At 41.7% G+C, this 26787-nt stretch overlaps 1 protein-coding gene across 1 annotated transcript in view; it reads right to left on the minus strand.

The window, feature by feature from the left end:
• The window catches only part of ANKDD1B (ankyrin repeat and death domain containing 1B), a 58646-nt gene that overhangs the window by 13687 nt on the left and 18172 nt on the right, over nt 1-26787 (minus strand). Inside the window, exons 4-11 of the mRNA XM_023207999.1 lie at nt 26097-26195; nt 25887-25991; nt 17204-17302; nt 16322-16420; nt 11518-11616; nt 5607-5705; nt 2728-2824; nt 2172-2305 (exon numbers count right to left, since the gene is read on the minus strand). Of these exons, the coding sequence (XP_023063767.1) occupies nt 2172-2305; nt 2728-2824; nt 5607-5705; nt 11518-11616; nt 16322-16420; nt 17204-17302; nt 25887-25991; nt 26097-26195 (831 nt within the window). The remainder of the gene's footprint in view (nt 1-2171; nt 2306-2727; nt 2825-5606; nt 5706-11517; nt 11617-16321; nt 16421-17203; nt 17303-25886; nt 25992-26096; nt 26196-26787) is intronic.

The raw sequence follows: 26787 nt of genomic DNA on the forward strand, positions 1-26787 counted from the left end.
GGAGGCCGAGCTTGCAGTGAGTGGAGATCGCGCCACTGCACTCCAGCCTGGGCGACAGAGCGAGACTCTGTCTCAAAAAAAAAAAAAAGATTTCAAAGATTTTTTGAAAATAAAAAATGCTTTTGATATAATGTTTGAAACTTCAGGAAATGATACTATCTAGTTGAGCTTGATTTAATTAAAACTACATATAGAGAAAGAGAAGAAAACACAGTACAGAAAAATGCTAAGGTCTAGATGAAGGGATTAAAGTTTATTTTTATTGCCTTCTTAATGCATTTCTCTGTTCTCTAAATTTTCTACATTATAATGTATAAAGGAGTTCAAGACTTCTAATTTCCTTCTGGAGTAATCATTTTCCTATCAAGATGATAAGAGTTTCAAAAGAAACATCCGAAATCACAAGAAAATCGCTCATCTTCACCTCTCACCAAAAGGAATGCAGTTGTGAAGAGATTTCTAAAATATTAGGGCAGAGAGGAGCCTTAGACGTGATCTAGCCCAACTCCTTAACCAGAAAAGGGAAGCAACTTCCCAGGGTCACAGAGCTGGACAATAAATAGCATGTGGCCTCCTCCTCCCACCACAGCACAGGGCCAGTATGCTGGGGAGATTACCAAAAAACATTTGTTTATTTATATATTGTTATTTTTTTCTGAGAGACAGTTGCTTACTCTGTCATTTAGACTGGAGTACAGTAGCATGATAGTAGCTCACTGTAACCTGGAACTCCTGGGCTCAAGCAATCCTCCCTTCTCAGTTTCCTGAGTAGCTGAGACTACAGGCTCTACTAATTTTTTTTTTTTTGTAGAGATGAGGTCTCACTATGTTGCCCAGGTTGGTTTCAAACCTGGCCTCAGGTGATCCTCCTATCTTGGCCATCCAAAGTGTTGGGATTACAGTTGTGACCCAAAACACCTGGCCTCCAAAAAGCCTTTTTCTTTTTTTTTTTTTTTCTCGTGAGCTGGAGTCTCACTCTGTCGCCCAGGCTGGAGTGCAGTGGTGTGATCTCAGCTCACTGCAACCTCCACCTCCTGGGTTCAAGCGATTCTTCTGCCTCAGTCTCCCAAGTAGCTGGGATTACAGGCACCCAGCTAATTTTTTGTATTTTTAGTAGAGACAGGGTTTCACTATGTTGGCCGGGCTTGTTTCAAATTCCTGACCTCCTGATCCACCCGCCTCAGCCTCCCAAAGTGCTGGGATTACAGGCGTGAGCCACCGTGCCCAGCCCCAAAAAGCATTTCTTAAAGACTCACCTTCAAATGCCAGTGTGTCTAGGTGTTTGTCATTGAAGACTTTACACTTATACTGAAACGCCTACCAAAGATCTCTACCGACATGGAACAAAGGTGAAAATGGAATGTATCAAATCCAGCAACACCCATTTTAACAACAATGCTACAAGTCTGGAAGGCAGGAAATGCACTAAAACATTAACAAGAGTTATCTTTCTTTGCTGGGTACTTCGAACACATTAAGTCTTTTTAGCTTTTTTAAAAATTTTACATACTATTTTATATTTAAAATATAAAATTTCCTATTTTTTATGCGTATTCTTGGTCTAATAAAAAATTAAAGTGATGAAGTCTGGTTCTGTAAAAGGATAGCAAGCCTAACACGCACTCCTTCCCTAGAGTACATCTAGCCAGTTCTGTCAAAACCAATATCGCATGTGAGCACAAGCCTCTGTCTGTGTATTTAGCAAAGATTTTGCCCATTGGGAAAGATTTCAGATATTAACATAGTTGAATACATAAGCATATTTAATAACAAGAGGAGATTGTTTTTTCCCCCCAAAAACCTTTTGGGATAGGTAAAGGCAGGGGAGGAAGCTAGGTTCCCTGGAGGAGAGAAGGGACAGCAGGACAAGTAAATCTTCATTCAGCTCAGAACAAAATTTAGCTCATAGGTGGGAACTGGAGGAGACTGCAGAGATCTGAGTCAATGCTCTGGTTTCACAGTGCGTTAGGACAGGCAGGCATGCCCACTGCACCGTGGCTCCTCCCTAAGCTGGCGGGGCACCTCAGAGGCTTCTCTGGGAAGAGGCAGCCGGAAGGTCTCATCTGGCCTCAGGACCCTGGAAAGGCTCCTCTTGCCACTCCCCTACATATCCTGGAAGAGGGCAGGCCAGCCCCAGAAGAGCCCCAGAAAGCAGGCTCATCAGTGCCCACCCCCATTCTCTTCATCATTCCGCTGCGGCACTCCCATTTCCAGCCAGTGATGGATTGCCTTATTGAGTCATTTGATTCTGCTTCAGTTGACTGAACTTGGGGTGATTTTTCTTTTATTCCAAGAGGTCTCTTGCCTTTAGGCAAAGAGAAGACACATTTACTGTCTTTAATGTAGAAACAAAGCTTCCTTCTTGTGGGGGAAAGGCTCCCTGCCAATTACAATATTTCACTCTGGGGGAGTGGCTTTTGATTTAAAGAGCCTCTGGCCATTTAGCTCTGAGCTACTGTTTTTCTATCAAAAGTGCTGGGCCTGTTAAACATGAAAGATTTAATCATGCACTGGGCTGAACTCCAGTTGTGTGGCTGAGAAAGACAAAAGCATGTGTGTGGTCATGGGGATGGAGTGAGAGTTACAGAAGGAAAAGGATAAAAAGGATGCACATGTTCCTCCCAGGAATTTTTCGGTACCTCGAACTTGATCAAAACTCCCCATAAACACCCACCGTGTTGAAATATAAGAAAAGAGACCCTCCAGGCTCTGATTTGCTTGGCTTACCTGATTTAATGTCAATATCATGCTGTGCACTTAATAAGCTGTTTACAACGGTGATGTGGTTGTTGATAACAGCTAAATGAAGAGGAGACTCCTTAGGCTGCAGAGAGAAATAAAAATTTCAAATCCAGAAGGTTCTGGTTTCATCATTCAAATCAAAAAGCAACTCATTTCAGCAGCTATTTCCTGATGATCTCCCAAGTACTGAAACTACCCATCCCAGTGGTGACCCTTAGTAAGTATTCAGCATTTGTGGTCATCCCAAGGCTTTAAAGCAGACTCGCTCCCCAGCAATCAGCTCACCCCCTTTGTTCTTTCTGGAGCAACATACTAAGCACCTACTATGGGCCAAGCTCTTTTCAGGTTGCCAAGGATTTAGCATGGACAAAGCTCATTCTCAGGAATCTTTCAATCTAGTGGGGTAAGCAAATATTTTTTTTTTAAGTCACATAAATACGGTATACAATTAAGTGCTTTAGAAGTAGAAGAGCCAGTGTGGGGATAGGGGGAAGGCTGACCTTTCGGGAGACCAGAAAAGACTTTTCTGAAGAACTGACATTTAAGCTCAAATATGAAGGAGAAGTAAGTGTTAAATAGGCCAAACCGCAGGACTTCTCAGAGCCTTCAAAGAGCTAAAGGGCAATGAGAGTAGCCACAAGGGCAAAATCGTTGCACAGTTGGCATTTCCTGAATTGATTTGTTCTGGAGCCCTGACTCCTTAGTGTGTCCTATAGGACTGGAGTCCCCCTTACTCAGGGGCACCATCCTCGTGCTCAGCTCTCCCCTCACACAGTCCAGCCACAGGATGTTCCCCAAGCCCTCTGCAGCCTGCTCTCCTGTTCTCCTTTGTGGCTAAACCACCTGTCTTCCCAGCCACAGCCCTTCATGAAGCCCCCACCCCCTCTCACCCATCCCCATCACTGGCTTCTTACCCGGCCCTGCTAGGTCGCAGTGCCTATGTCTACCCCCAACACTTTGCCTCCAGGCTCCCGTGCTGCTGCAGTCCCACCCAGCTGCCACTGGCCTGTGGAGACATGAGAGGAGAAATGCCTCCAGGAGTAGAGTCAGCTGCGAGTGGGGAAAAGGGAGGGAAGAAGCAATGAAGGGAAGTGAGGGCAGAAGCGATTAAGGCATGAGAGAGAGGGAAGTGAGGGGCATCCAGCATGATGAGGGAGGGAGGACACCAGGGGAAGGTGGACAGGGGTGTGACAGCAAGGGCTGAAGATCCAGTGACACTGTGCAGATCAGGAGCTGAGCTGAGTGTGGAGCGAGTGGTGAGAGAGAATAAGCGCCTACAAGGGTAAGTGATTAGGGCGAGTGCAGCGTCGCTCAAGTGGAACAGCTGATATTAATGATATGCATCAGACACACTCAGCACATTCTCATCATGGTGCTTATTACACGCTCAATTCCCCAACTGTTTCTTTTATTTTTTACTTTTTCAGAGATGGCGTCTCACTCTGTTGCCCAGGCTACAGGGCAATGGAGCCATTGTCATTCGCTGTAACCTGAAACTCCTGGGTTCCAGCCAACCTCCCACCTCAGCCTCCCGAGTAGCTGGGGCTACAGGCATGCACCACTATGCCTGGCTAATTTTTAAATTTTTGTAGAGATGGGGTCTTGCCATGTTGCCCAGGCTGCCCTAACAGTTTATACTCTGTTTTAAACACCAGGCTGACAGTTTTTCAGAGACCACATCAATAACCCTAGACATTTGATCTCATATTCCCCACTTTATACATGAGACACAAAGAGGATCAGTAACTTCCACAAGGCCATGCAGCAAGGAAGTGGTAGAGACAGGACTTGAACCCAGACCTTTCTGACTCTACCATCTGCACCAGGCTGTGTCTCAGGAGATGGGGGTAGATGGATGGAAGAGAGACCATAGTGAGTTGGCAAGAGTGTCACCAGCAGATGGAGGGAGGGGAGATGAGGGGACAGGTAGAAGACCACAGCTGAGTAAGTCAGAGACTGTCAGAGGCCAGCAAGGGTCAAAGCAGACAGACGGTGTGAGCAGGGCCGTGGGGGCAGCGTGAAGGGAAGAATTTCTGTGTAGGTTTCTTCTGCCCAGGAATAACCTCCTTGAGACACTAAGCGTGAAAAACAAGAAAGCATGCCACATTGCAAAGAAGTGGGCATTGTCCTTCTTGCTGGGGCCACCCGCCTTGCTGGGCCCAGCTCCTCCTGAGAAACAGGAAGTGTCCTTGGACTGAACCAGGTAAGTTCAGAGCCAATTCCCCCAAACCCATGCTCCAAAAGCTATCTGACATGGTTTAAATCACATCCCTCCTCTTGAGTTAATACAATAAATAGTAATGGCTCAGCAAGATCAGAGGAAATCATATTCTCAACAGAGAAATGAAAATAGAGTGGAAAAATAGAGGCATGTTTCTTGTTTAATTCCAGCACAGAGGGCCTTTGTTAATTCTGCCAAAGCTAATTCAAACGTCAGAAAACCTAAATCAGTATAAAGAATTGACTTTCAAAAGAAAAACAAGAACATTCAGTGAAGGGAGAAAAATTATCACTCTTCTTGATATGTACAGCTGCTTCATTATTTTCCCAGACTGATAAAATTAATACAAGAGTAATGGCATCTCTAGACATACGAGAAAGCTTTTTTGCAGCAAATACAAATATTTAAAACACAAAGATTTCATTTTGTTCAGGAACTTCAATGACTTTCTAAAATTCATCCCTTGGATTTTATTTCTCAAGATTAAGACTCAGCCTCCAAAAGAAGTCAGCCAGCCTTCCCAGGAATAATTCCTCCCTTGTGAAACATCTGATCTCCTACACGTATCTGCAAGGGGCATCTCCTTAGCACAGCCAACCTCATGGTGCCAGGACCAAAGCCTGTGTCATTGGAATACACTCACTTCCACTTTCTGGTGCAGATCAACGTTCTCACTGAGAAGAAAGTTGACAAGGGATGCATGGCCATTCCTGGTTGCTATCTGCAAACTACTGATATTGAGCTGCAAGAGACAATGGAGAGGGCAGGGAGGAACTCCCATTATAATTCAGCATGCTTTCTGGTGCTTATCACATGGTAACCAGTTAATACAATGAAATAGTACAACTACAGTCGTGCATCACATAACAGTGATTTGGTCAATGACAGACCAGCAGTGGTCCCATAAGATTACAATGGAGCTGAAAAATTCCTATGGCACAAGTACTTAACTACATTACTGTGTTACTATGCTGTACAGGTTTGTAGCCTACGAGCAATAGATATACCATATAGTGTGTTGTAGGCTGTACCATCTAGGTTTATGTAGGTACACTCTATTTATGTTTACACAATGAAATCAGGCATTCCTCATAACATATCCCTGTCATTCAGAGATGCATAGCTGTATTTAAAAAAGAAAATCTGGTTGGGCACAGTGGCTCATGCCTGTAATTCTAGCACTTTGAAAGGCCAAGGCAGGTAGATCACTTGAGCCCAGGAGTTTGAGATCAGCCCTGGCAACATGGTGAAACCTTGTCTCTACAAAAATTTAGCTGGGCTTGGTGGTGTGTCCCTGTGGTTCCAGGTACTCGGGAGGCTGAGACTGAGGTGGGAGGATGGTTTGAGCCTGGGAGGCACAGATTGCAGTGAGCCGAGATCATGCCACTGCACTCCAGCCTGGGCAACAGAGTGAGACCCAGTCTCTAAATAAATAAAAAGAAAATCCATTGTGTTTTTAATTACTTGGTTGAGGGGGAGCTAGTATTAGGTTAGTACAAAAGCAATTGTGGTTTTTACCTAATTGTCTGTTTCATTCTAAGTGTCTCCCACAAAAGTGTCAGAGCCCTAGGGAACATGTGTGCAATAGACTGAATGTTTGTGTCCCTCCCAAAAGTCATATGTTGAAACTCTAATGTCAATGTGATGATGATAGGAGGTGGGGCCTTTCGGAGGTTATTAGGTAATTCGTTGTTGACTGATTAATTGTAAGATTGCTACAAAGTATTTGCAGGTCTTTCAAATAAGGATGCTGTTGGAAATTGCTTTCCCAAAATTGCTGCATCAGTATCTCCTGTCCCACAGGCTCCTCTGCAATATGACCTTGCCACTCCCCTCATCAAGAGGCAGGGTTTATTTCTCCGCCTCCTTGAATCTGGGTCGACCCTGTAACTGCTTTGACTAATAGAATATGGCAGAAGTTCTAGCATGCCAGTTCCAGGCATGGCCCCTAACTAGCCTGGCAGCTGCTGCTCTCTGCCTTTTGTAATACCTGCTCTTGTAATCCTTCCTCTTAGAGGCCAGTTCCCAGGCTGTAGGTTGAGGCCCATGGTGAGGCCCAGGTGAGCTCCCAGCTGACAGCCAGCATTAACTGCCAGGCATGTGAGTGCACTCTCTTGGATATCGAGCTCAGGTAAGCCTTCAAAATCCTGGCCGACTTCCAACTGGAATCACATGATAAACTCAAAGTAAGAATCCTCTCAGCTGAGCCCAGTCAACTCACAGAGCCATGAAAATAATAATAGATTGTTGTTTTAAGCCACCGAGCTTTGGGTTGGATTGTCAGGAAGCAATAGATAATGGAACAGATGCCAACAGGAATGACCTGTGTATCTCTGACCAACTGAAATCTAGCTTGCATGATACTAAGTGCCTATATGATCTTGGATAAGTGGCCTATCAAGTACGGGCCTCTTTGTCTTCATCTGCAAAGCTGGCCCCATAATAGTTTTCTATTGCTGTTACAAGACATTGCCACAAAATTAGTGGCTTAATAAAAATGTTTTATTTTATAGTTCTGGAGGTCAGAAGTCTGAAATGGGTCCCACTGGGCTAACCAAAAAAAAAAAATGTTCACAGATCTATGTTCCCTTCTGGAGGCTCTCGGGAGAATCCACTTCCTTGTCTCTTCCAGGTTTTAGAAGCCTCCTATGTTCTTTGGCTCACACCCCCTTGCTCCATTGTCAAAACCAGCAACAGTTAGCTGAGTCCTTCTCACACTGCATCACTGACATCCTCGTCTGCCTCCCTTTTCCACTTTAAAGGACTCTTCATGATTACATTGGGCCCACCTAGTAATCCAGGAGAATCTCATTTTAAAATCAGCTAATTAGCAACCTTAATTCCATCTGCAATTTAAATTCTCCTTTGCCATATAATATACCATATTCATAGGTTCCGGGAACTGGGATGTGAACATCTCTGGGGTGGGGAGCCTGATTCTGCCTACCACATCATCCTACCTCTTTCTCTGAAATCACAGTACTACTGGGAGGATACATGAGCCAGTAAATGTGTATGGTAACCGTAACTATTATTTTATCCATTCCACAAAAAAAAAAAAAAAAACATTGAGCACTTATTCTGTGCCAGGCACTATTTTAGATAGTGGAGGGATATGTTGGTAAACAAAACTGACAAGATCTCGGACATTACATTTCAGTGGCGGTGGACAATCAATTGATCCATTGATTGGTAGACTGGTAGATCAGCAAATCAGTGGACTTAAATCTGCTTATTAGATTATAGATGTTGTTAGAAGAATAACATCAGCTAGTTGTAAGTTCTATAACAAGACATAAAAGAGCATGACTTGTTGGCTACTCTCTCATGGCTGATCAACAAAGCCTTCTTGGATGAAGTGACAGTTAAACTGAGATCAGAATGGTCAGCAGTGCCTTCACTGGGAAGATCAGAAGCCACCTAAAGCAGAAACAAATTTCCGAGAAACTCAAAGCAGGAACCCTGTAGTAAGAAGAGCTGTGGGAGTCCGCAGCATTTACCTCTAGGCATCATGGGCTCTGTGTATAGGGCCTGCAGACTTTTTATGAGCCGAAGAAACCGTTAAAATGTAAAAAAGAAAAAAATTATTGGTTCCACGATACCAAAAGAAAACCACAAAATTGAAGTGAATAAATATTTAATTGACAGTCATACTTCATTGATTGTTAAATGTAATATTCATAAAATATTCATTATATTTATAAACAATTTGCAGGTTGCATTTTTTCACCTCCCTCAAATTCCCAATTATGCACATAGAGTTCTAAGAAATCAGAGTCAATCATAAATTAGGTGAGTCTGTCATAGCCAAATAATTGCAAAAAGCAAAAACAAGCCTTTTAGAGCAATTAACAGCAAAAAAAAAAAAAGTAAAGAGGAATGTGGGAGCACTTAAATATGTATGATAAAATGTGAGGTAGGACCTCCACAAATATGAGTTCTTAGGACCTACAAAAGCCTTTTTTGGACCTAGGGCAGTTAATAGGGCCCTAAAGAGAGCCTGTTGCCCTAACTCTGGGCAGTTCCTCCACCCAGCATAAACGGAGGAAGCCAGCTGTCAACTACATTCATAATCTCACTCCAACATCCTCCTTAGAAACGACTCGACCCTTTACCCACTCCCCTTGCTGATGGCGAGGTGGGAGGGAGCACAAAAGCAAACTCCTGGAAACCAAGACTCATCAGTGTCAGCAGGTGAAGCATTTCCAAGATCAAACACAGCAATCACCTACAAATGTGAAAGCAAAAGAAAGTTCAACCCATCCCGGGCTCATGTGTGCTCTTGCTGTTGGCTTCTTGCTTCACACTGCTTTTTCCCCCCAAGGTTTTCACCGGGTTGGACAGATAGGTGTGGATAGCTGGTGGGGGCTGAGGTTGCTGATTCAGAAGGGAGCTGATGAACTCAGGAAAAACTCTACAAGTAAAAGCTAAAAAATGGATTCGCTATCATTTCCAGGCTGCCTAGAGCAACTGAGGCCACTGGCTGTAAGGACAGGGGCAATATGGAGCCTGCAGTCTTAGTCGGATGGGGAGAATGTGTGCATATGAAAAATCACTACAAAGCAAAATACTTAAGGGCAAAATAATTAAGGACAAGGGTGAGGAAGGGTACAAAATAATGGAGTAAGGCTGAGAGTCTTGCTAACCTGGGAAGCTTTCCCAGGAACTTGAAAGGGGATACAGACTGGGGACAAGGAGGCACCTGTGCAATGACTGAACAGCAGCACAGCTCTCCACATTCTGAATATTTCATGGCTCCCATGAATTCTTAACTTTCTGTTTATTTATTGCATCAATAACCTTGCAACTTCAGTGGGAATCAACTCACGCTACTTTGATTTTCCTGTCACAATCCTTGTCCATGTATATATAAATCCAATATTATATTAATATTTATTCAACTATAATATATTTTTTCAATTAGTGTTCTATGATTAACATGTTCAATATTGTAATATATTTTTAGTATTTATCACTATAATTTTTAACAGCTACATAATTTTCCAAGAAGTAGATGCACCAAACCTTCTTTCAGCCTTCTCCTACCATTAATTCCATGTATATGTTATGTCTAATTCTTGGCTATTGGAGCTAACTTTATCATCTATCTGAATGCATGCAGCTAGCTTTCCACCTTTTAAATTATTTCCTTAACATAATCCACCATGTGTGGGTAAAAGGAAAGTGACAAATTCCTTTTTGAAAGATTATACAAATATACACTTCCACCAGCAGAATACAGGGTATCAAACATGCCAGTTTGGGACTTTATTCTTGATTGGGACTTTATTCTTACGTGTTTAACTTTGTACTTGTTGAAAAGAAATTGTTTATACATTGCGCAGATACAAAGGTCTCTAAAATACATTGGCAATCAAAAGAAAACAAGATGCAGAGCAGCATATATTATATACTGTGCTACTGTTTATACGGTGTTGGTATATATATGTGTATGGATTTAATCACATTTTCCATGTGGATTCATGGAAAATTCCTGGAAGACTAAATAAACTATTAAGGATGTTAGTTCAGGGGAGTAAAATTGTGATGTGGGGTTGGAGTAAGACACTTTTTTATCATATACCTTTTGGTGCTATTCAAATTTTTTGTCATGAGTTTTCATTATAATTAATTAGAAAAACAGGAAAAGAAACTAAACTGCCGGGCGCGGTGGCTCAAGCCTGTAATCCCATCACTTTGGGAGGCCGAGACGGGCGGATCACGAGGTCAGGAGATCGAGACCATCCTGGCTAACACGGTGAAACCCTGTCTCTACTAAAAAATACAAAAATTAGCTGGGTGAGGTGGCGGGCGCCTGTAGTCTCAGCTACTCGGGAGGCTGAGGCAGGAGAATGGCGTAAACCCGGGAGGCGGAGCTTGCAGTGAGCTGAGATCCAGCCACTGCACTCCAGTCCGGGCGACAGAGCAAGACTCCGCCTCCTTGCAGGGGTTAAAAGCTGAGGCATTGGCCTCAGACAGGAGTTTGAATCCTTGCACTGCTATTGACTGGTTGTATGATCCTGAATGATTTCCTTAACTTTTCCAAATTCTATTTTTGTGATCTAAAAAAATGAAAATAATAACACTGTCTCAAAAGTTTCAAAGGTTCTTAGCACAATGGCTACATACAAAAGTATTCTGCATTTAGAGGAAGGCACCATCCTTCCTTCTTCATGCACCAGGCTGACCACTTGAGCTTTCACACAATAAAGTTTTTTTCAGCGTCTTCTCTGTATAAGCCAGGTGTGCACTAGTTGCTATGAGAAAACAAAGTAGAAAACAGTGTCTGTTTCTAAGAAGTGATAAGTACTTGCTCATTTTGCCCCACTTTCAATTATTCCTTCCCCAGAAGAATAGAAAGAATAGCATTGCTTTTGAGGACACAGTAACTGGGAAATATTAGAGGTAAATCACTAATTCTTACCTAAAACAAAGCATATTATAAACATTAATTCTAAAGTACCAGTGAGTGGATCAATGTAGGACCAGAGTTTCCAAAGAACATTTTAAGTCTCCCTCCCACTGCATGAGTGAACATGGTCTGGAACACATACTTTATTTGGAATGTTGATGTCACTTCCTGCTGTCAGCAGCACTTTGCTGCACTCTTCATGACCTCCTTCAACACTCAGAAAGAATGGTGTTTCTCCATTCTAACAAAAGGAAAAATAAGTTAAATTTAATTGCCCCTTGTCATGGAATGAAATTGCTTGACAAACAACATGCTTTCTCTATGCCTTTTGTGCATTACTCTTAATAATGGATAGCATTTATTGAACAACTATGTGTCAACTTGTACTGCCAAGACTATATGCTTTGGCACAGTTAAATCACACAATGCTATAAGGGCAGGGTTAATATTATCCACATGTTACAGATAAGAAAACTAAACCTCAGCTGAAAAGTGTCAAAGTGGCTGGGTTCAGTGACTCAACCTGTAATCCCAGCACTTTGGGAGGCTGAGGCAGGCAGAATACTTGAGCCCAGGAGTTAAGAGACCAGCCTGGGCAACATGGCAAAGCCCCATCTCTACAAAAAGTTTAAAAAATCAGCCGGGCATAGTGGTGGATGCCTATAGTCCCAGCTATTTAGGAGGCTGAGGTGAGAGGATCACCTGAGCCCAGGAGGTTATGGCTGCAGTGAGACAGGATTGCATCACTGCAGTCCAGCCTAGGTAACAGAGTGAGACCTCATCTCAAAACGAAAACCAAAACAAAAACAAAAAAAAAGAAAGAAAGATAATCTCAGAAATAAGGAGCTATAGTACAGTATGAAACATACAAAATTAGAAGTACATTTGCACCAAGTATAACTTTAATCTTTACAATTGATTAAATGTTACATGACATTTTAAAAAATAACATTACTTAAAAAAATTTCAGTACTTCAGTTTCCTGAAACTCAAGATAAATACTAGGAGGACAAAATCAGAGTTTAATTCAGGCCAAAACATAGAGGAAAAAGAAGGAGCTGGTCCCACACAATAGCTACTTGGCTATTTCCCTTTCCTCATGCAGACTCTTTGCTAAAAATGTTGGGAAGAAATGCAGAATTCCTTCCCCATTCCCTAACCATTTCCCTCCTTGGACATTAATCTGCTTAACAACTACTTTAGGATAAATTCAGAAGGCTTTACTCATAGCGAATTAGGTATGAACAATCATGTTAACAGGAACACAAGAGTATAGAAACCAGTGTTCCCATTCCAACAAGGTGGGAAAATCATATTCCAGGCTGCTTTACCTGGGTGCCTGGGACAGCCATCTGCTTATAAAGGCATTTCTCTGCCGGGCATGGTGGCGCATGCCTGTAATCCCAGCACTTTGGGAGACTGAGGCGGGTGGATCACCTCAGGTCAGAAGTTCAAGACCAGCCTACTCAACATGGTGAAACCCCATCTCTACTAAATATACAAAAATTAGCCGGGCGTGGTGGTGGGTCCCTGTAATCCCAGCTACTCTGGATGCTGAGGCAGGAGAGTCACTTGAACCTGGAAGGCTTAGGTTGCAGTGAGCCGAGATCATACCACTGTACTCCAACCTGGGCAACAAGAGTGAAGCTTCATCTCAAACAAACAAACAAACACACAAACAAAAAAGGCATTTCTCCCCATGATCTTCCCTCTCATTTTTCCAGGAAAATGGATGTAAAAAGACAAATCCCAGTGGGGAAAATATTTGTTGAAAAAAAGTGTAAACGAAAGAATTCATATCCAGAGCCTGATAAGGTTTCATATCTTGGACCCTGCAATCTGCCTCTAAGGATATACCTCAAGGCAATTGTGAGGAAATCAGACTCAGGTTTATATACAAAGAGGTCTGTGACAGCACAACCTATAATAAAAACTGAAACTAAATAACCAAGAGCTAAAGAATAGTTAAGTGAATTTGGGGCAGTTATGAAAAATATATTGCACATATATGCAGAGGAACACAATAAAATCCATCAGATGTATATAAGATCATCCTTTGAGCTTGGCATGGTAGCTCACACTTGTAATCTCAGTTGCATGGGAGGCTGAGATGGGCAGATCACTTGAAGCCAGGAGTTTGAGACCAGCCTGAGTAACATAATGAGACCCTATTTCTAATAATAATAAATAATAATAATTCTGTGAGTTTAGAGAAAATACAAAACTGCTATTTATTTTTTATCTTGAATTTTAAACATTTATATTTCTAGCATATACTTTATAATGAATTAATTGAATTATAAATGTATATGTGATAGGCACATGCTCAAACTTTCTTTACTGATATGAGTTTGCTGCCAAGAATGTCTGGAGACCACGGCTCTAGAGTACATTCACATGGGTCCCTCTAACTGATCTGGCAACAGCTTGTATCAGGAAACAGAGGCTGTCCACGAACGGACAAACATTATGAATCATATGCAAAAAGATGACATTATTATCACTGTGCCCTTAATTTTGTACAAGTTAAACCTATCATAATCTGAAATTAAAGTTTTTTGGGCTTTATGAGTTTTCCCCAATGTGCCCTGACTCCAAAGTTGCTAAAAGGAAGATGAAATCCACACGCATGCACACATTCCAGTGGTTTAAACATGTTTTAATAGAACAGGGAAAGCATAACTAAGACTATAAATAAGACTATAAATCCTGCTCTGGACTTGATCTCTGCTCTGGTTTGAATGTTTGTGTCCCTCCAAAATTCATGTTGAAACTTAAATCCCCAATGCAATAAGATTAAGAGGTGGCTTTTATGTGGTGATTAAATCATGAGGGCTCGTTCAGTCAACCAGGTGGATATAATTGTTGTTTGAGCACATGCATTACATTGGAATGGGTATCAGTGGCTTAGAAGAAAATCTTAGAAACAACAGTGGGGCATTCTTTAAGAAATGCTGCATCTCCCGTGCCACTGTACTCCAGCCTGGGTGACAAAGCAAGACCCTGATGCTATAAGAAAAAAAAAAAAGTAAGAAAAAGAAAAAAGAAAGAAATCATCAAGACTGAATAAGTGATTTAGAAGAATCTAATTCAGCATGAAGTTTACAAACAATTAACTGAGTTATCTTGCTTTTTTTTTCCTTTATATATGCACGTAAAAAACTAAAAGTCTAAAAACATCTTCAAATAGGCAGCATAAAATAAATATTTTAAGTGACAATAAAGTTTTTTGTCACAGTTAAATGGCAGCATTGTTTTTTCTGAGTGTTACATAAGATAATGGTGTGCCTTACAATCAATGGTATCTTAAGGTAAATGCTTATGATACTAGTTCTTTCGGTAGCTCTCAGGCGAGGCATCAACTTTAGAAATGATCAGAACATTAAACTGTGAAATCCAAGAGGACCCCACTGACATGAGTTTCCAAAGAACCAGACAAAAAGTCACTGGACCATAGGTTAAGAAGTGACCATCCAGGGCAAATGACTCACAAACTTGCCCTGCATAGCCACAGTCCCATCCCCTCCACCAAATCCAGAACCAGTTTCTTTTTACTTTTTTTGTTGTGTTTTGTTTGTTTTGTTTGAGATGGAGTCTCACTCTGTCGCCCAGGCTCAAGTGCAATGGCACAATCTCGGCTCACTGCAACCTCTGCCTCCCGGGTTCAAGCGACTCTCCTGCCTCAGGCTCCCGAGTAGCAGGGATCACAGGCACCTCTCACCACACCCGTTAATTTTGTATTTTTAGTAGAGACAGTGTTTCACATGTTGGCCAGGCTGATCTCAAACTCCTGACCTCAGGTGATCCACCCACCTCGGCTGCCCAAATTGCAGGGATTACAGGTGTGAGCCACCATGTCCGGCCCCAGAACCAGTTTCCAGCTCACTAACACTCCACTTGAATGTACCCACCTCCCAAGTGCCTCAAACAAACCCATGCAAGCCCTCATTACCTACCCCACTCACCTGCTCCACACCTGTACTCCCCAGCAACAGCTCAAGTCAGACAGCTGGGGGCAGAAAGTCCTCCCTCTCTCTAAGTCCTGGTCACAAGTCCTGTGGACTCTGCCTCCTCCTACCACTTCATCCTGTTTGTTACTCATGAGTGTCTCAGTGAGAGGCCTTCCACAGGTCTTGTTTCCCCATTTTGGCAGTCACCTGACTGGTCCTCCCCACTCTGGGCTCTCCTGGCACCCAGTCTACCTTTCAAACGGCTGTGACAGTGACCTGCCCACATCTAAGATGAATCCTATCCCTTGTCACTACTTAAAACCCTTCAAGGTCTCTGCTGGCAACCACATCAAAGCCAAACCCTCCCTCCTGTAAAGCATGGCCTTTCGTCATCTGTCTGCCTTGGCCTACTAGGCTTCCAGCTCCCCCAGCCCTCCTAGCCACAATTTCTGCCACCCTGAGCTTGTCAGCCCAGAACACACCATACTCTTGCCTCGGTTCTTTTCCTTGGACTTTTCCCTCTGAAATACTTTATACTTGTGCCATCCTCAAAATCCTTCCTGCCAACATTCATTACAATGCCAAGACCCAGATAATATACCACCTCTTCTGTGAAAACTGTAATTTCTGAAAAACATCTTCCTCTGTATTCTCATGGCATTCTCTGTAGACCTCTATTATTGCATGCAGCCCAATACATTATTTGTTTTGCATGCCCTTCTTGCCCTGTAGGCTTCTAGAATAAGAGTACATACTTCATCTGGCATACAGTACATATTAAACAAATATTATTTGAATGAACGGGTGAATAAATGAATGGATTAACAAATGAAGTGCTGTGGAATACTTTGAAGAATAAAGTAAGAATCTTTCAGAATCACATTTTACACCCTATGGCACTAACACCTTTGTTTTCCTCCCACTCTTTTCTTGAAAGCCATTCCTCCAACCCTTCCCCATTTAAGTCCTGTGCCTGTAATGCGTAGTTCCACATACCTCATTCATCTCATTTATGTCTTGCCACTGGGTTAGCAGCACCTGCACTGCAGGACTGTGACCGTGCTTCGCAGCGAGGTGCAAGGCAGTGTTTCCCTCCTGCAACAGAGACACACTCAGGGTAGAATCCCCTGTGCTGGGAGAGCATGTTCCTTCAATAGTAAGGGCTGCAATGGAGTTTCTAGAAGTTTTCATTTTGGTTAAAGCACGGTCCAGAGTGTGGATCACTGTATCTGCAGTTTTAAGTGAAATTTATACATTTTTAAGTTTTAAATAAAAAGGTATCGCTTTCTGAACCAGTAGAAAATCATCCATGCTCCTTCTTCTAACTTTGCTACCAATTGTTAGCAAAACATGGAGCAACAGAAGAAATTCCATTTGACCTATGTGAGGGTAAAATGGTGAAAGATTTCTGGGAGGTCATTTTAGCAATATTATATACCCAAAGATTTTAAAATGTGCAGAAGCCTTTGATCCACAATTCCACATCCAGGAATTTCTCCTAAGAAAGTCATCAAAGGTGTACATACAGATACGATGTCTACTCCAGGGTTTTCCCCTCCCCTTTCATGTAAGGCTGAGGCTCCAGGAGACCTCATGGGAGGAGAGAAGAGGGGTGGAGTTGATCATGGAAAAAGCCATGTGGTCTATTGACTTCACAAACATTTATGAAGCAAAAACTGCCAATCTGAACAACCCACAGCAACAATTGAAGGATTTTGCCTGGACAGTTCATGATTCTCTCTGAGTACAGTAACAATTTACAATTCTCCTGCTGACTAAAAGTCCCTCACCAAATCTACAGGCCAACTGTTACCCCTCTACATCAATTGTTACTCCCCTTTCTCTTCTTCTCAGCAACGAAATAAAAGTCCAACTCACCTTGTCCTTTTCTGAAGTATGCAGGTTTAGGAAGGTAAGTTTTTCTATCATTTCAACATGGCCCCTCTCAGCTGCCAAAAGAAATGGTTTTCTTCCTTTCTAAAAATCAATCACAAACCTCAAGCATTTATTACACTCTTAGTGAACAAGCAAGACAGTGGACAAAGCTAGTGACATTTTAAGGATGATGGGAAGTCCAAGATGACCCTTCTTAGGGGAGGAAGATGATGCTATTTCTGACTCCAAACCAGATCAGGTTCTGGGTTTTCACTCAAAACTGTGGGAGACTCCACATCAGCATGAAATCTGTTTCAGGGGGGCACACAAATACTGTTCAGAAAAGGTCCTCTCAAGCATCAGGGGAGGCGCAACATCACAGTCAGATGACAAGATTCCCTTTCAAATATAGCAATATTTTTTTTTTTTTTTTGAGGCGGAGTCTCACTCTGTCGCCCAGACTGGAGTGCAGTGGCCGGATCTCAGCTCACTGCAAGCTCCGCCTCCTGGGTTTAAGCCATTCTCCTGCCTCAGCCTCCCGAGTAGCTGGGACTACAGGCGCCCGCCACCTCGCCCAGCTAGTTTTTGTATTTTTTAGTAGAGACGGGGTTTCACCGTGATAGCCAGGATGGTCTCGATCCCCTGACCTCGTGATCCGCCGGTCTCGGCCTCCCAAAGTGCTGGGATTACAGGCTTGAGCCACCGCGCCCGGCCAAATATAGCAATATTATGAACTTTATTTATTCAATAGTTCTTTCACCATTTACTGAGAAGCTACTATGTGTCAGACCCTGCCTTAGGCACCTGTGCATCATACTATGCCTTCCGTTATTGATAACAATGTTTGAAACAGAAATTTTCTGGGGCTTATTACTTATATGGCTCATTCAGACATGACATTTGATTAACTGCTTCTCCTTAGGCCTTCCTTTCTTCCTCATAAATTTATCTACAATATCTACAAAGAATCAATAGGAAAACTCTCGAGAATAGGTCATTATGAAATGGAATCAAGAAATGAGGCATTACCCAGAGAGTACAGATGAAGAGAAATGTTTAGGTTTGATTTTTTAGAAGATAAGCTCAAATATAGAATTTTCTGATTATGGAATTCCTCCTACTTTTTATGTTGCCAATGGAGACTATATTTTCCATAGCCAAAATGTCATCAAGAAAAGTGAAAGACTTGTCTTAGTCTGTTTTGTGTTGCTATAACAGAATACCTCAGTCTGGGTAATTTATACAGAAAAGAGGTTTATTTAGCTCACAGTTCCGCAGGGTGGGAAGTTCAAGGGCACGGTCTCAGCTTCTGGCAAGGGCTTTCACACTGTGTCATAACATGACAGAGAAAGTCAAAGGGATGCAAACATGTGTGAAGAGACAAAACCTAAGGGGCATCCTAACTCCCACCCTCGTGGGAACTAATTTATTCCTATGAGAATGAATCTAGTCCCACCAGAGTGAGAACTCACTACCTGAAGAATGTCACCAAGCCATTCATGAAAGATCCACCCTCATGACACAAACATCTCCCAAGAGATCCCACCTTCTAACACCACCAATTTCAAAATGAATTCTGGTGGGGACAAACCATAGCCAAACTATAGCAGATCCACAGAAAATGTAATGTTGTAACTTGAGATAATTAAAAGAAGGAAAAGGAAGTTGTGGTGGCAATACGATAGCAGAAGTATTTTCTTCAATTAAGGAGAAAACACTCACAAATTGGCTTAGTGTGTTACTAACTGAAAGCTTAGCAAGGTGTCTTAATGTTAAAAAATAGATACAAGCCTCATCTAACGCTTGATAAAATAGGGTGATGAAAAGATCATGGCCACTGTTAACCTGAGATAACAACATAGGAACCCCCAGTAACTGGAGAAAAAAGGAAGAAAAAATGCTGAAATAACAAATGGCAAAAAGCAAAAACAAATCTATAAAGATCAGTCCTACAGAGGTCTGTATTTATGCAGGTATGGAGGCTGGAGAAACAAATTTGCACCAAAAAGTTCACCTAATTCATCATTCTTGGGCCACATATGTCACCAATGAGATCTACATCTCCAACCCTTTAAAGGGTTCAGTGATTTCATTCTCAGGAGATCACTAGAAATGGCAAAGGAAAGAAAGAGAGATTGCTTGGAACCACAGTTTTCTGCACTAATTGAAGAGTAAAATTTAATCTTCAGTCATGAGCAACTCTTTGGAAACGACAGACCAAAAATTATTATGTTTGATATACAAATATGTGCAAATAGTGACTACAGGTAAAGGTTCATGTAAACAAATCACAAAAGAGGGAACAAGAGACAATGATTATATACTAGATGAAAACATCTGATCACATATCCTCATAAATAATTCATTCATTTGTTCAACAGTTATTGAATGCCTATGAATATGCCAGATAATGTGCTAAGCAATAGAATGACCAGGTTGAGAAATATATTGCCCATCCTCAAGCTCAGAGTCCAAAAGGAGAGATGGACACATAAGCAAGTAATTACAATGTAATGTAGTAACCGAGTGCTGGTGATATACGGGGGTATATAACTCAGCATAAGTGTGTTTGTGGCTGGAAAGGTAGGTGGTGAGAAGTGGTGGAAGAAGGCCTTTAAAGGTTGCTAATGCACTGGAACAGGAGAAAAGAGAACTTGTTACCTGATTCTTGCCTGTTATCTTTTACACTGGAGAATGACCCCTGGCTCATGCAGAAGGAAAGGGCTTTTGTTAGCTCTTTACACACGGAGACCACAAATAATACATGAAGGTGTTGTGCCCTAGTGTGGCATTTGTTGCTTTTGCTTTTATGTTTACCTTTCTTCTAGTAACTTTGTTTTACTTTGCAGAACAACCACACATACACACACACACCCTGTCATATAGCCCATTTAATGCTGTCCATTTCCAGGCCTTATCTGCCTGCCTTCTGCCACACGAAGTGATTACATAACCCTGCCGTCAGTGATTGGTTCGAGATTGGGCATATGATTCAGGTAGGGCCAGTTGTTCCTGAGATTTATATATAAACATTTAATGATAGATTATTATTTCTATTTCTTATGGATTGAAATCCATAAGGATATTAAACCTGAGGCTGCTAACAGCTATCTTTCCTACTATATGAAAAGTACACCTATGAATAATGCCGACAGGCAGACAGCTAAGAAATGGACAAAGAAAAAATGCTGGGTCCAGCCATGCCTGAAGCTGGAAAGATACACCCTCATACTCTTTAGTTACAAGTTAGTAAATTACCTTCTTTGCTTAATCTCGATCAAGATGGATTTTTGTCTTTGCAACAGAAAGAATTCTAACTAATACATATTTATCAGTTTGGTAACAATACTAATCTGTTCAATTTTAAAATGGTGCTTTTCTTTTACCCATGGTTGCTACAAAGTTTTGCATTACTGAATAGATAACAAAGTGAAAGAAAGCTTCACCTGCTAAGAGATGGAAGGTTCTGAGAAAAGACTACAGTTACCACAGATGAAAGAGCTTTCCTTTCCTTTGGAAACACTATTAGTTTGAACTTTGGAAGCCCTTTAAAACAGTTATCATCCAGGAAAAAGATGTAAAAGCAAAATCACACAAAGTAAAGACATTTAAAGTAACCTATGATAAATATATGAAAAGGTAGCATAAAGAAAGGTGAGATTATAGCATAATGAGATATAAATCTTTTCTCTCATTGAGTACATATTATTAGACAAAATAACAGGAATTTCAAAGATATATGTGGTTTTTAAAAAATAGTTTCTTATTATGTCCTTTTTTTTTTTTAACTACCCAATCCTTTTTCATCACATTCAAGTAGGCCTCTATCCAGGGCAGTCTCATAGGACCTCCCTTACTTGGAAGGCAGGAAGCTTTTCCAGCCAGAAGGATGGTGTAGCTTGGTGTCAGAGTCCTGGGCTCCAGGCCTTGGGCAAATCACAAAGACTCCCTGGCTCAGGATCCTGTCCGTTTAAGTACTAAAATAAGGAGGGTCCAGGATTCCTGTTCTTTCTTTCCTCTATTAACTCAATATCTATTTAACCTGATTATAATAGGGTCTTACTCTGTCACCCAGGTTGGAATGCAGGGGCATGATCTCAGCTCACTGCAACTGCCATCTCCTGGAATCCAGTGATCCTCCCACCTCAGCCTCCCGAGTAGCTGGGACCACACGTGCGCACCACCACATGCCGGCTAATTTTTTGTATTTTTTTGTAGAGGCAGTTATTCACCATGCTTCCCGGGCTAGTTCTCAAACTCCTGAACTCAAGAGATCCTCCCACCTCTGCCTCCCAAAGTACTGGAATTACAGGTGTGAGCCACTGTGCCTGGCTAACCTGATATGTTTTAACTCAATGCATTTAATTTTTTTTTTTTTTTTTTTGGCATGTAAGTCTGAGGGATTGGGATTGTTTATTATAAATTATTTTTAAGTTTACTGAGAAGATGAAATCATCAAATTTGATGTTATGAAAATTTCATAAATAGCCATTAAGTGGGTATCCAAAGTCCAACCTGACCTTCCTTTACCACAGGGATCCCTGAGATGTGTTGCTCTCAGGAGCCTCTGAGGAGAGGTGTTGGGTGGGCCTCCAGTGCGTGCTCCTGCCCACAACACTTCCCATCACCCCAGGATCAGGCACTTGAGGAAGGGGAAAATCCCGAATAACTAGAAATTTCACAGGTAAAAAAATATGTGTCGGCCGGGCGCGGTGGCTCAAGCCTGTAATCCCAGCACTTTGGGAGGCCGAGGCGGGCGGATCACGAGGTCAGGAGATCGAGACCATCCTGGCGAACACGGTGAAACCCCGTCTCTACTAAAAATACAAAAAACTAGCCGGGCGAGGCGGTGGGCGCCTGTAGTCCCAGCTACTCCGGAGGCTGAGGCAGGAGAATGGCGTGAACCCGGGAGGCGGAGCTTGCAGTGAGCTGAGATCTGGCCACTGCACTCCAGCCTGGGCGGCAGAGCGAGACTCCGTCTCAAAAAAAAAAAAAAAAAAAAAATGTGTCATGAGGTTAAAAAAAAGAAAAAGCAGCTTGTTAAATATGAAAAAGTGGCACTGGTGGGGTGGGAGACACTGGGTTAGTTCTCCCCTCACAGACAGGAAACAATAGATTTGATTAAATCTAAAATTGTTAAATGTTGCTTGGGTCTGTATAAGAAAACAGGTGTCTTCTCAAGTCCCCTTGTACTTACTATCCCTTTCCCTCCCAGAAAAAGAAGATTCTTTGCATTTTGACTTCCAGAGACTTTAAACTAATGGAAGTCTACCATATTCATACTTGAAACCAATGCAACATTGTACCCCCAAATTCTTGTAAATATTGAACAAATATATGAATGGCTTATAAGCCCTTCCTATTTATCTCCCTCCCCAAACATGTTAGTCTGAGTATTTATTTTTGATCACCAGATGGACATTTACATGTAGATTCAAAATATCTATACTTTATTCCTAACTCCTTGCTGCTCTAATCTCTCTCCCCTAGAAAGGCCTCAGTGATTTTTATGGCTGTGGAGCTGGGGGAAATCTCAAAAGTTTTCCCAGCATCCTCCATCTCTCCCCACCCAAACTACCCCTGGCCTAGTTAAATCCATTTTGTGTTAAGGGCCTCCTTCCAGGAAAGCTTTCCTTGTTAGCTTTTGGAGTTCCCTCCAGGCCAAAGAGATGGATTTTACCAACCCTGGCAGGTACACAGGCTTTCAGTCACTTTCTGTTGATAAGAAACTAGGCAAGAGAGTAACACTGTGAAGGTGAAGACGTCTTAAATATCAAATGTATTTCACAAACTCCACAATACCTTTAAGCAGATGCAAATGGGAAACCCAACAGTAAATCAATAGAACCTGAGCTTCTGATCCCAGTTGCAACTGGCTTTTCCCCCATAATTTTTTTTATTATGGTAAAGTACTCATAACTAAATTTATCATCTTAACCACTATTAAGATGATAAATAATAATAATTATTTATATAATTATATAATAATAATTATTATTATTATATAATTATATAATAATAATAATAATTATAATTATAACAATAATTCCCCACTTTCCCTTCCTCCTAGTTCCTGGCAACTACCATTCCAACTGATGTTTGCCAACAGGTGTGACCCACTCACAGATCTTAGAAAAAAAAGTAGTTTTTTTTTTTGTCTTTTCTATTCATCAATTTAGTTTTCCGAAGGAACTAAGGTTGGGCTCAGACTCAAAGAGTCTTCTTTCCCTAGATGACCCAGTGGAGTCATTATTTGCTCATTCCTTGTATGTCTCTGAACTCAATTTAAGATCTCGCAGCTGGACATGTCACTCTGCAGTTTGCTGCCAATGCTCCTAAACCCTTTTTCCCAACAGATAGAGGAGGAAGAAGGTGAGAGGAGAGGACATGCCCAGAATCAGCTGAAAAGACTTATGGAGAGGAAGGCTGCTGGCCAGCAGAAACTCAAGAAGTGGGGAAGGCTCCCTGCAAACGTGCTTTGCTTTCTGAATCCCATCAGCCTGCCTGATCCTTCCCATACACTACTCCCTCTCATGGAAGCAATCAGAGCACACTGAAGGGGAGAATAACTGTGTGTCTCATGCATAACAGGCCATCAACAAATATCTGCTGAACTGAACTGAATGGAATTCATTAATTGGCCACGTCTCTACTTGGCATGGATAAAATTAGAAAGATCCGACTTCCTCACCTTGATACTAAATGGCATTTGACTATGATTGTCACTTTCAGAAAATCAGATAGGATATTTTATCCTATAACAATTGTTACAACAGTGAGCACTTACAATGTGCCTGGCTGGATATTTTATCCTATAACAATTGTTACAACAGTGAGCACTTACAATGTGCCTGGCTCGTTGCTAAGTGCTTTATAGTCATTAGCTCATTTAAGCATCTCAGCTATTCCAACATTCCAACATAGGAATGGCATAAGTGAAAAGGGGTTATGGAATGGCTCATCATGAAGTTCATTTGCATAGGTACTTTTACATAAGATTGAGGAAATGTCAATCATTATACACCAAAGAATGGAGGTTTACTGATTTAAAAAAAAATTATATGTGGGACAAGACTTCTCCTGTCACCCTTGTTGTTACCATAAAGTAGATTTTATTGTTTCCATTGTATAGATGGAGAAACTGAGCGTTTTGGAAATTGAAGAGCTTGCTTAAAACCACACAGCTAGTGCATGGTAGTACTGACCAGACTAAAGCCCAAGTCTGTCTTCCTCTAAGCTATAAATGTATAGCTGTTTAATCATATGTAGAGGAAGTCAAAGAAGTACATAGACCTAATCTGAAGAAATACTTCTTATTGTTAATATCGTTATTTTTGAGATTAAGATCAGAAAAAAAATGTAAAAATTTTTAAAAAGAGGTGAAATGAAGTGACTATCACTGACCAGCTTCTTTTTTTTTTTTTTTTGAGACGGAGTCTCGCTCTGCCGCCCAGGCTAGAGTGCAGTGGCCCGATCTCAGCTCACTGCAAGCTCCGCCCCCGGGGTTTACGCCATTCTCCTGCCTCAGCCTCCCGAGTAGCTGGGACTACAGGCGCCCGCCACGTCGCCCAGCTAGTTTTTTGTATTTTTTAGTAGAGACGGGGTTTCACGTGTTAGCCAGGATGGTCTCGATCTCCTGACCTCGTGATCCTCCCGTCTCGGCCTCCCAAAGTGCTGGGATTACAGGCTTGAGCCACCGCGCCCGGCCCACTGACCAGCTTCTAAAGAAACTTTTATAATATAGTATTCTGGAGGCACAGAGAAAAGGAAGTCCCATTCATGAAGTATATTCTACTGCTGAGAAATCAAAATGCCAATTGCACACCTCTATGAAGAAAAAAAAAAATGCCTACAGGGAAATATTCCAGGGGAAGGACAGTCCCTGATATGAACAATACCCACTGTTAGTCTGAGGCGGGAGACAGCACAGCATGAAAGCTGGATTCAGCCAGACCTGGCTCCAAGTCCTGGCTCTGTCACTTTTTAGATTGTGAGACTTTTGATCAGGTGTTTGGCCTCTCTGAGCCTCAACTTCCTCTCCTCTACAAATGAGCAAAATATTTTCTACCTTATAGGATTATTGTAGGGGTTAATGAGATCATTCATTCATTCAGCAATGATTTGTTGAGCATCGGTAGGTGTCAGGTCCAAGACCTCTTACTGAAATAATGTATGTAAATAGCTTTCCTCTGTACCTACATTAATAGATACTCGTTAAGTAGTAGCTGGTATTGTTATGTATCCCCTTATTTAAAGAAAAAAAATACTGACAAATGCAATAAAACTGCATTGTATTTCATGGCTCATTACTGCATAGCTTTGGGTCAAATATATTACCAAAAGGCCAAGCATAATAAAATAAAATTTAGATACACATTTTGATTACTAAAGGGGATAGGATACTGTCCACAATCCGGCCAGGATGAGGGAGTAGAATGGGAAGAAGGAATCTGGCTGCTTCCTCAACACTTCCTATTCTCCCTACAAGCAGGGGCCAGGCCCGCCACTAATACCAACACTCCTTTTTGGTTCTGTGGTCTGCCATCGTGATGGAGGAGCTGGCTACAGGGTAGGGTCTGCCTGTGGGGCTGCTTTCACAGCTGTACCAGAGGCAGGAAGAAAGTGAAATTTGATAGGGGTCGTATAGGATGTATATGCAAGACCTATACAACCAAAGTAAACATACCTCATCAGGCTGGTTCAGGTCCTTGAGGTGCAGATCTTGAATAAGATACTCCACGATGAGCACATGATTGCTCTGAGCAGCAAAGTGGAGGGCATTCATTCCATCCTGAAGAGAGCCAGGGGTTGGGGAGATACACAGTGACCTCAGAAATTCCTCTCTCCTGCAATGGTGAGGTAAGAGCTTTTGTCCAGGTGTGACCCACATACCTACCTGATTCTTGGCTCTCTGATCTGCTCCAGCTTTAACCAGCAGGAGCATGACCTCAAGGCTCCCAGACCAGGCTGCAAGGTGAATTACTGTCAAGCCGTGCTTCCCCAAGAAGACAGAAAAAGAGAATCTGTTACTCTGATGAGCCACAGCATATACTGCCTCATCAACAAAGGCCAAATTAATACTAGATTGTTGAAAACTAAGAAATAGAGAATTTAATATGCAGCAAAAGTGATTTCGGTTCTATGGGGAAAAAAGGGTATACTTAATAAGTGGTGCAGGCGCAAGTAGTTCTCCATCTGGAAGAAAATAAAATGAAAAGCTATATCATACCACACTCACAAAATAGCACACAAACAATAAACGTATTAGAATAAAATCCAGACTATAATGTACAGTCTCTTAATCCAGAGTAAGAACAGACAGATAATAAACAAAGTCAATTAAAAATGACAGATTTTTAAAACCATATCTTTAATAAAGATAAATGGTTATTCTCTAATGCGTGAAGCACACTTACCTATGGAGAAGAAAAAGACAAACTCAGAAAAATGGACAAAGAAAGGAAATGGAAATGATTATTGTTTAAGTATCTGGCAATATCTATTAGAATTGAAAATACAACCAGCAATCCCACTCCTGGGAATCTATCCCATAAAAATAAAAATGTCATTACCTAATGCTATATATA

The sequence above is a fragment of the Piliocolobus tephrosceles genome, chromosome 4 (assembly GCF_002776525.5).
Source record: "Piliocolobus tephrosceles isolate RC106 chromosome 4, ASM277652v3, whole genome shotgun sequence".
Classification (NCBI taxonomy): Eukaryota; Metazoa; Chordata; class Mammalia; order Primates; family Cercopithecidae; genus Piliocolobus; species Piliocolobus tephrosceles.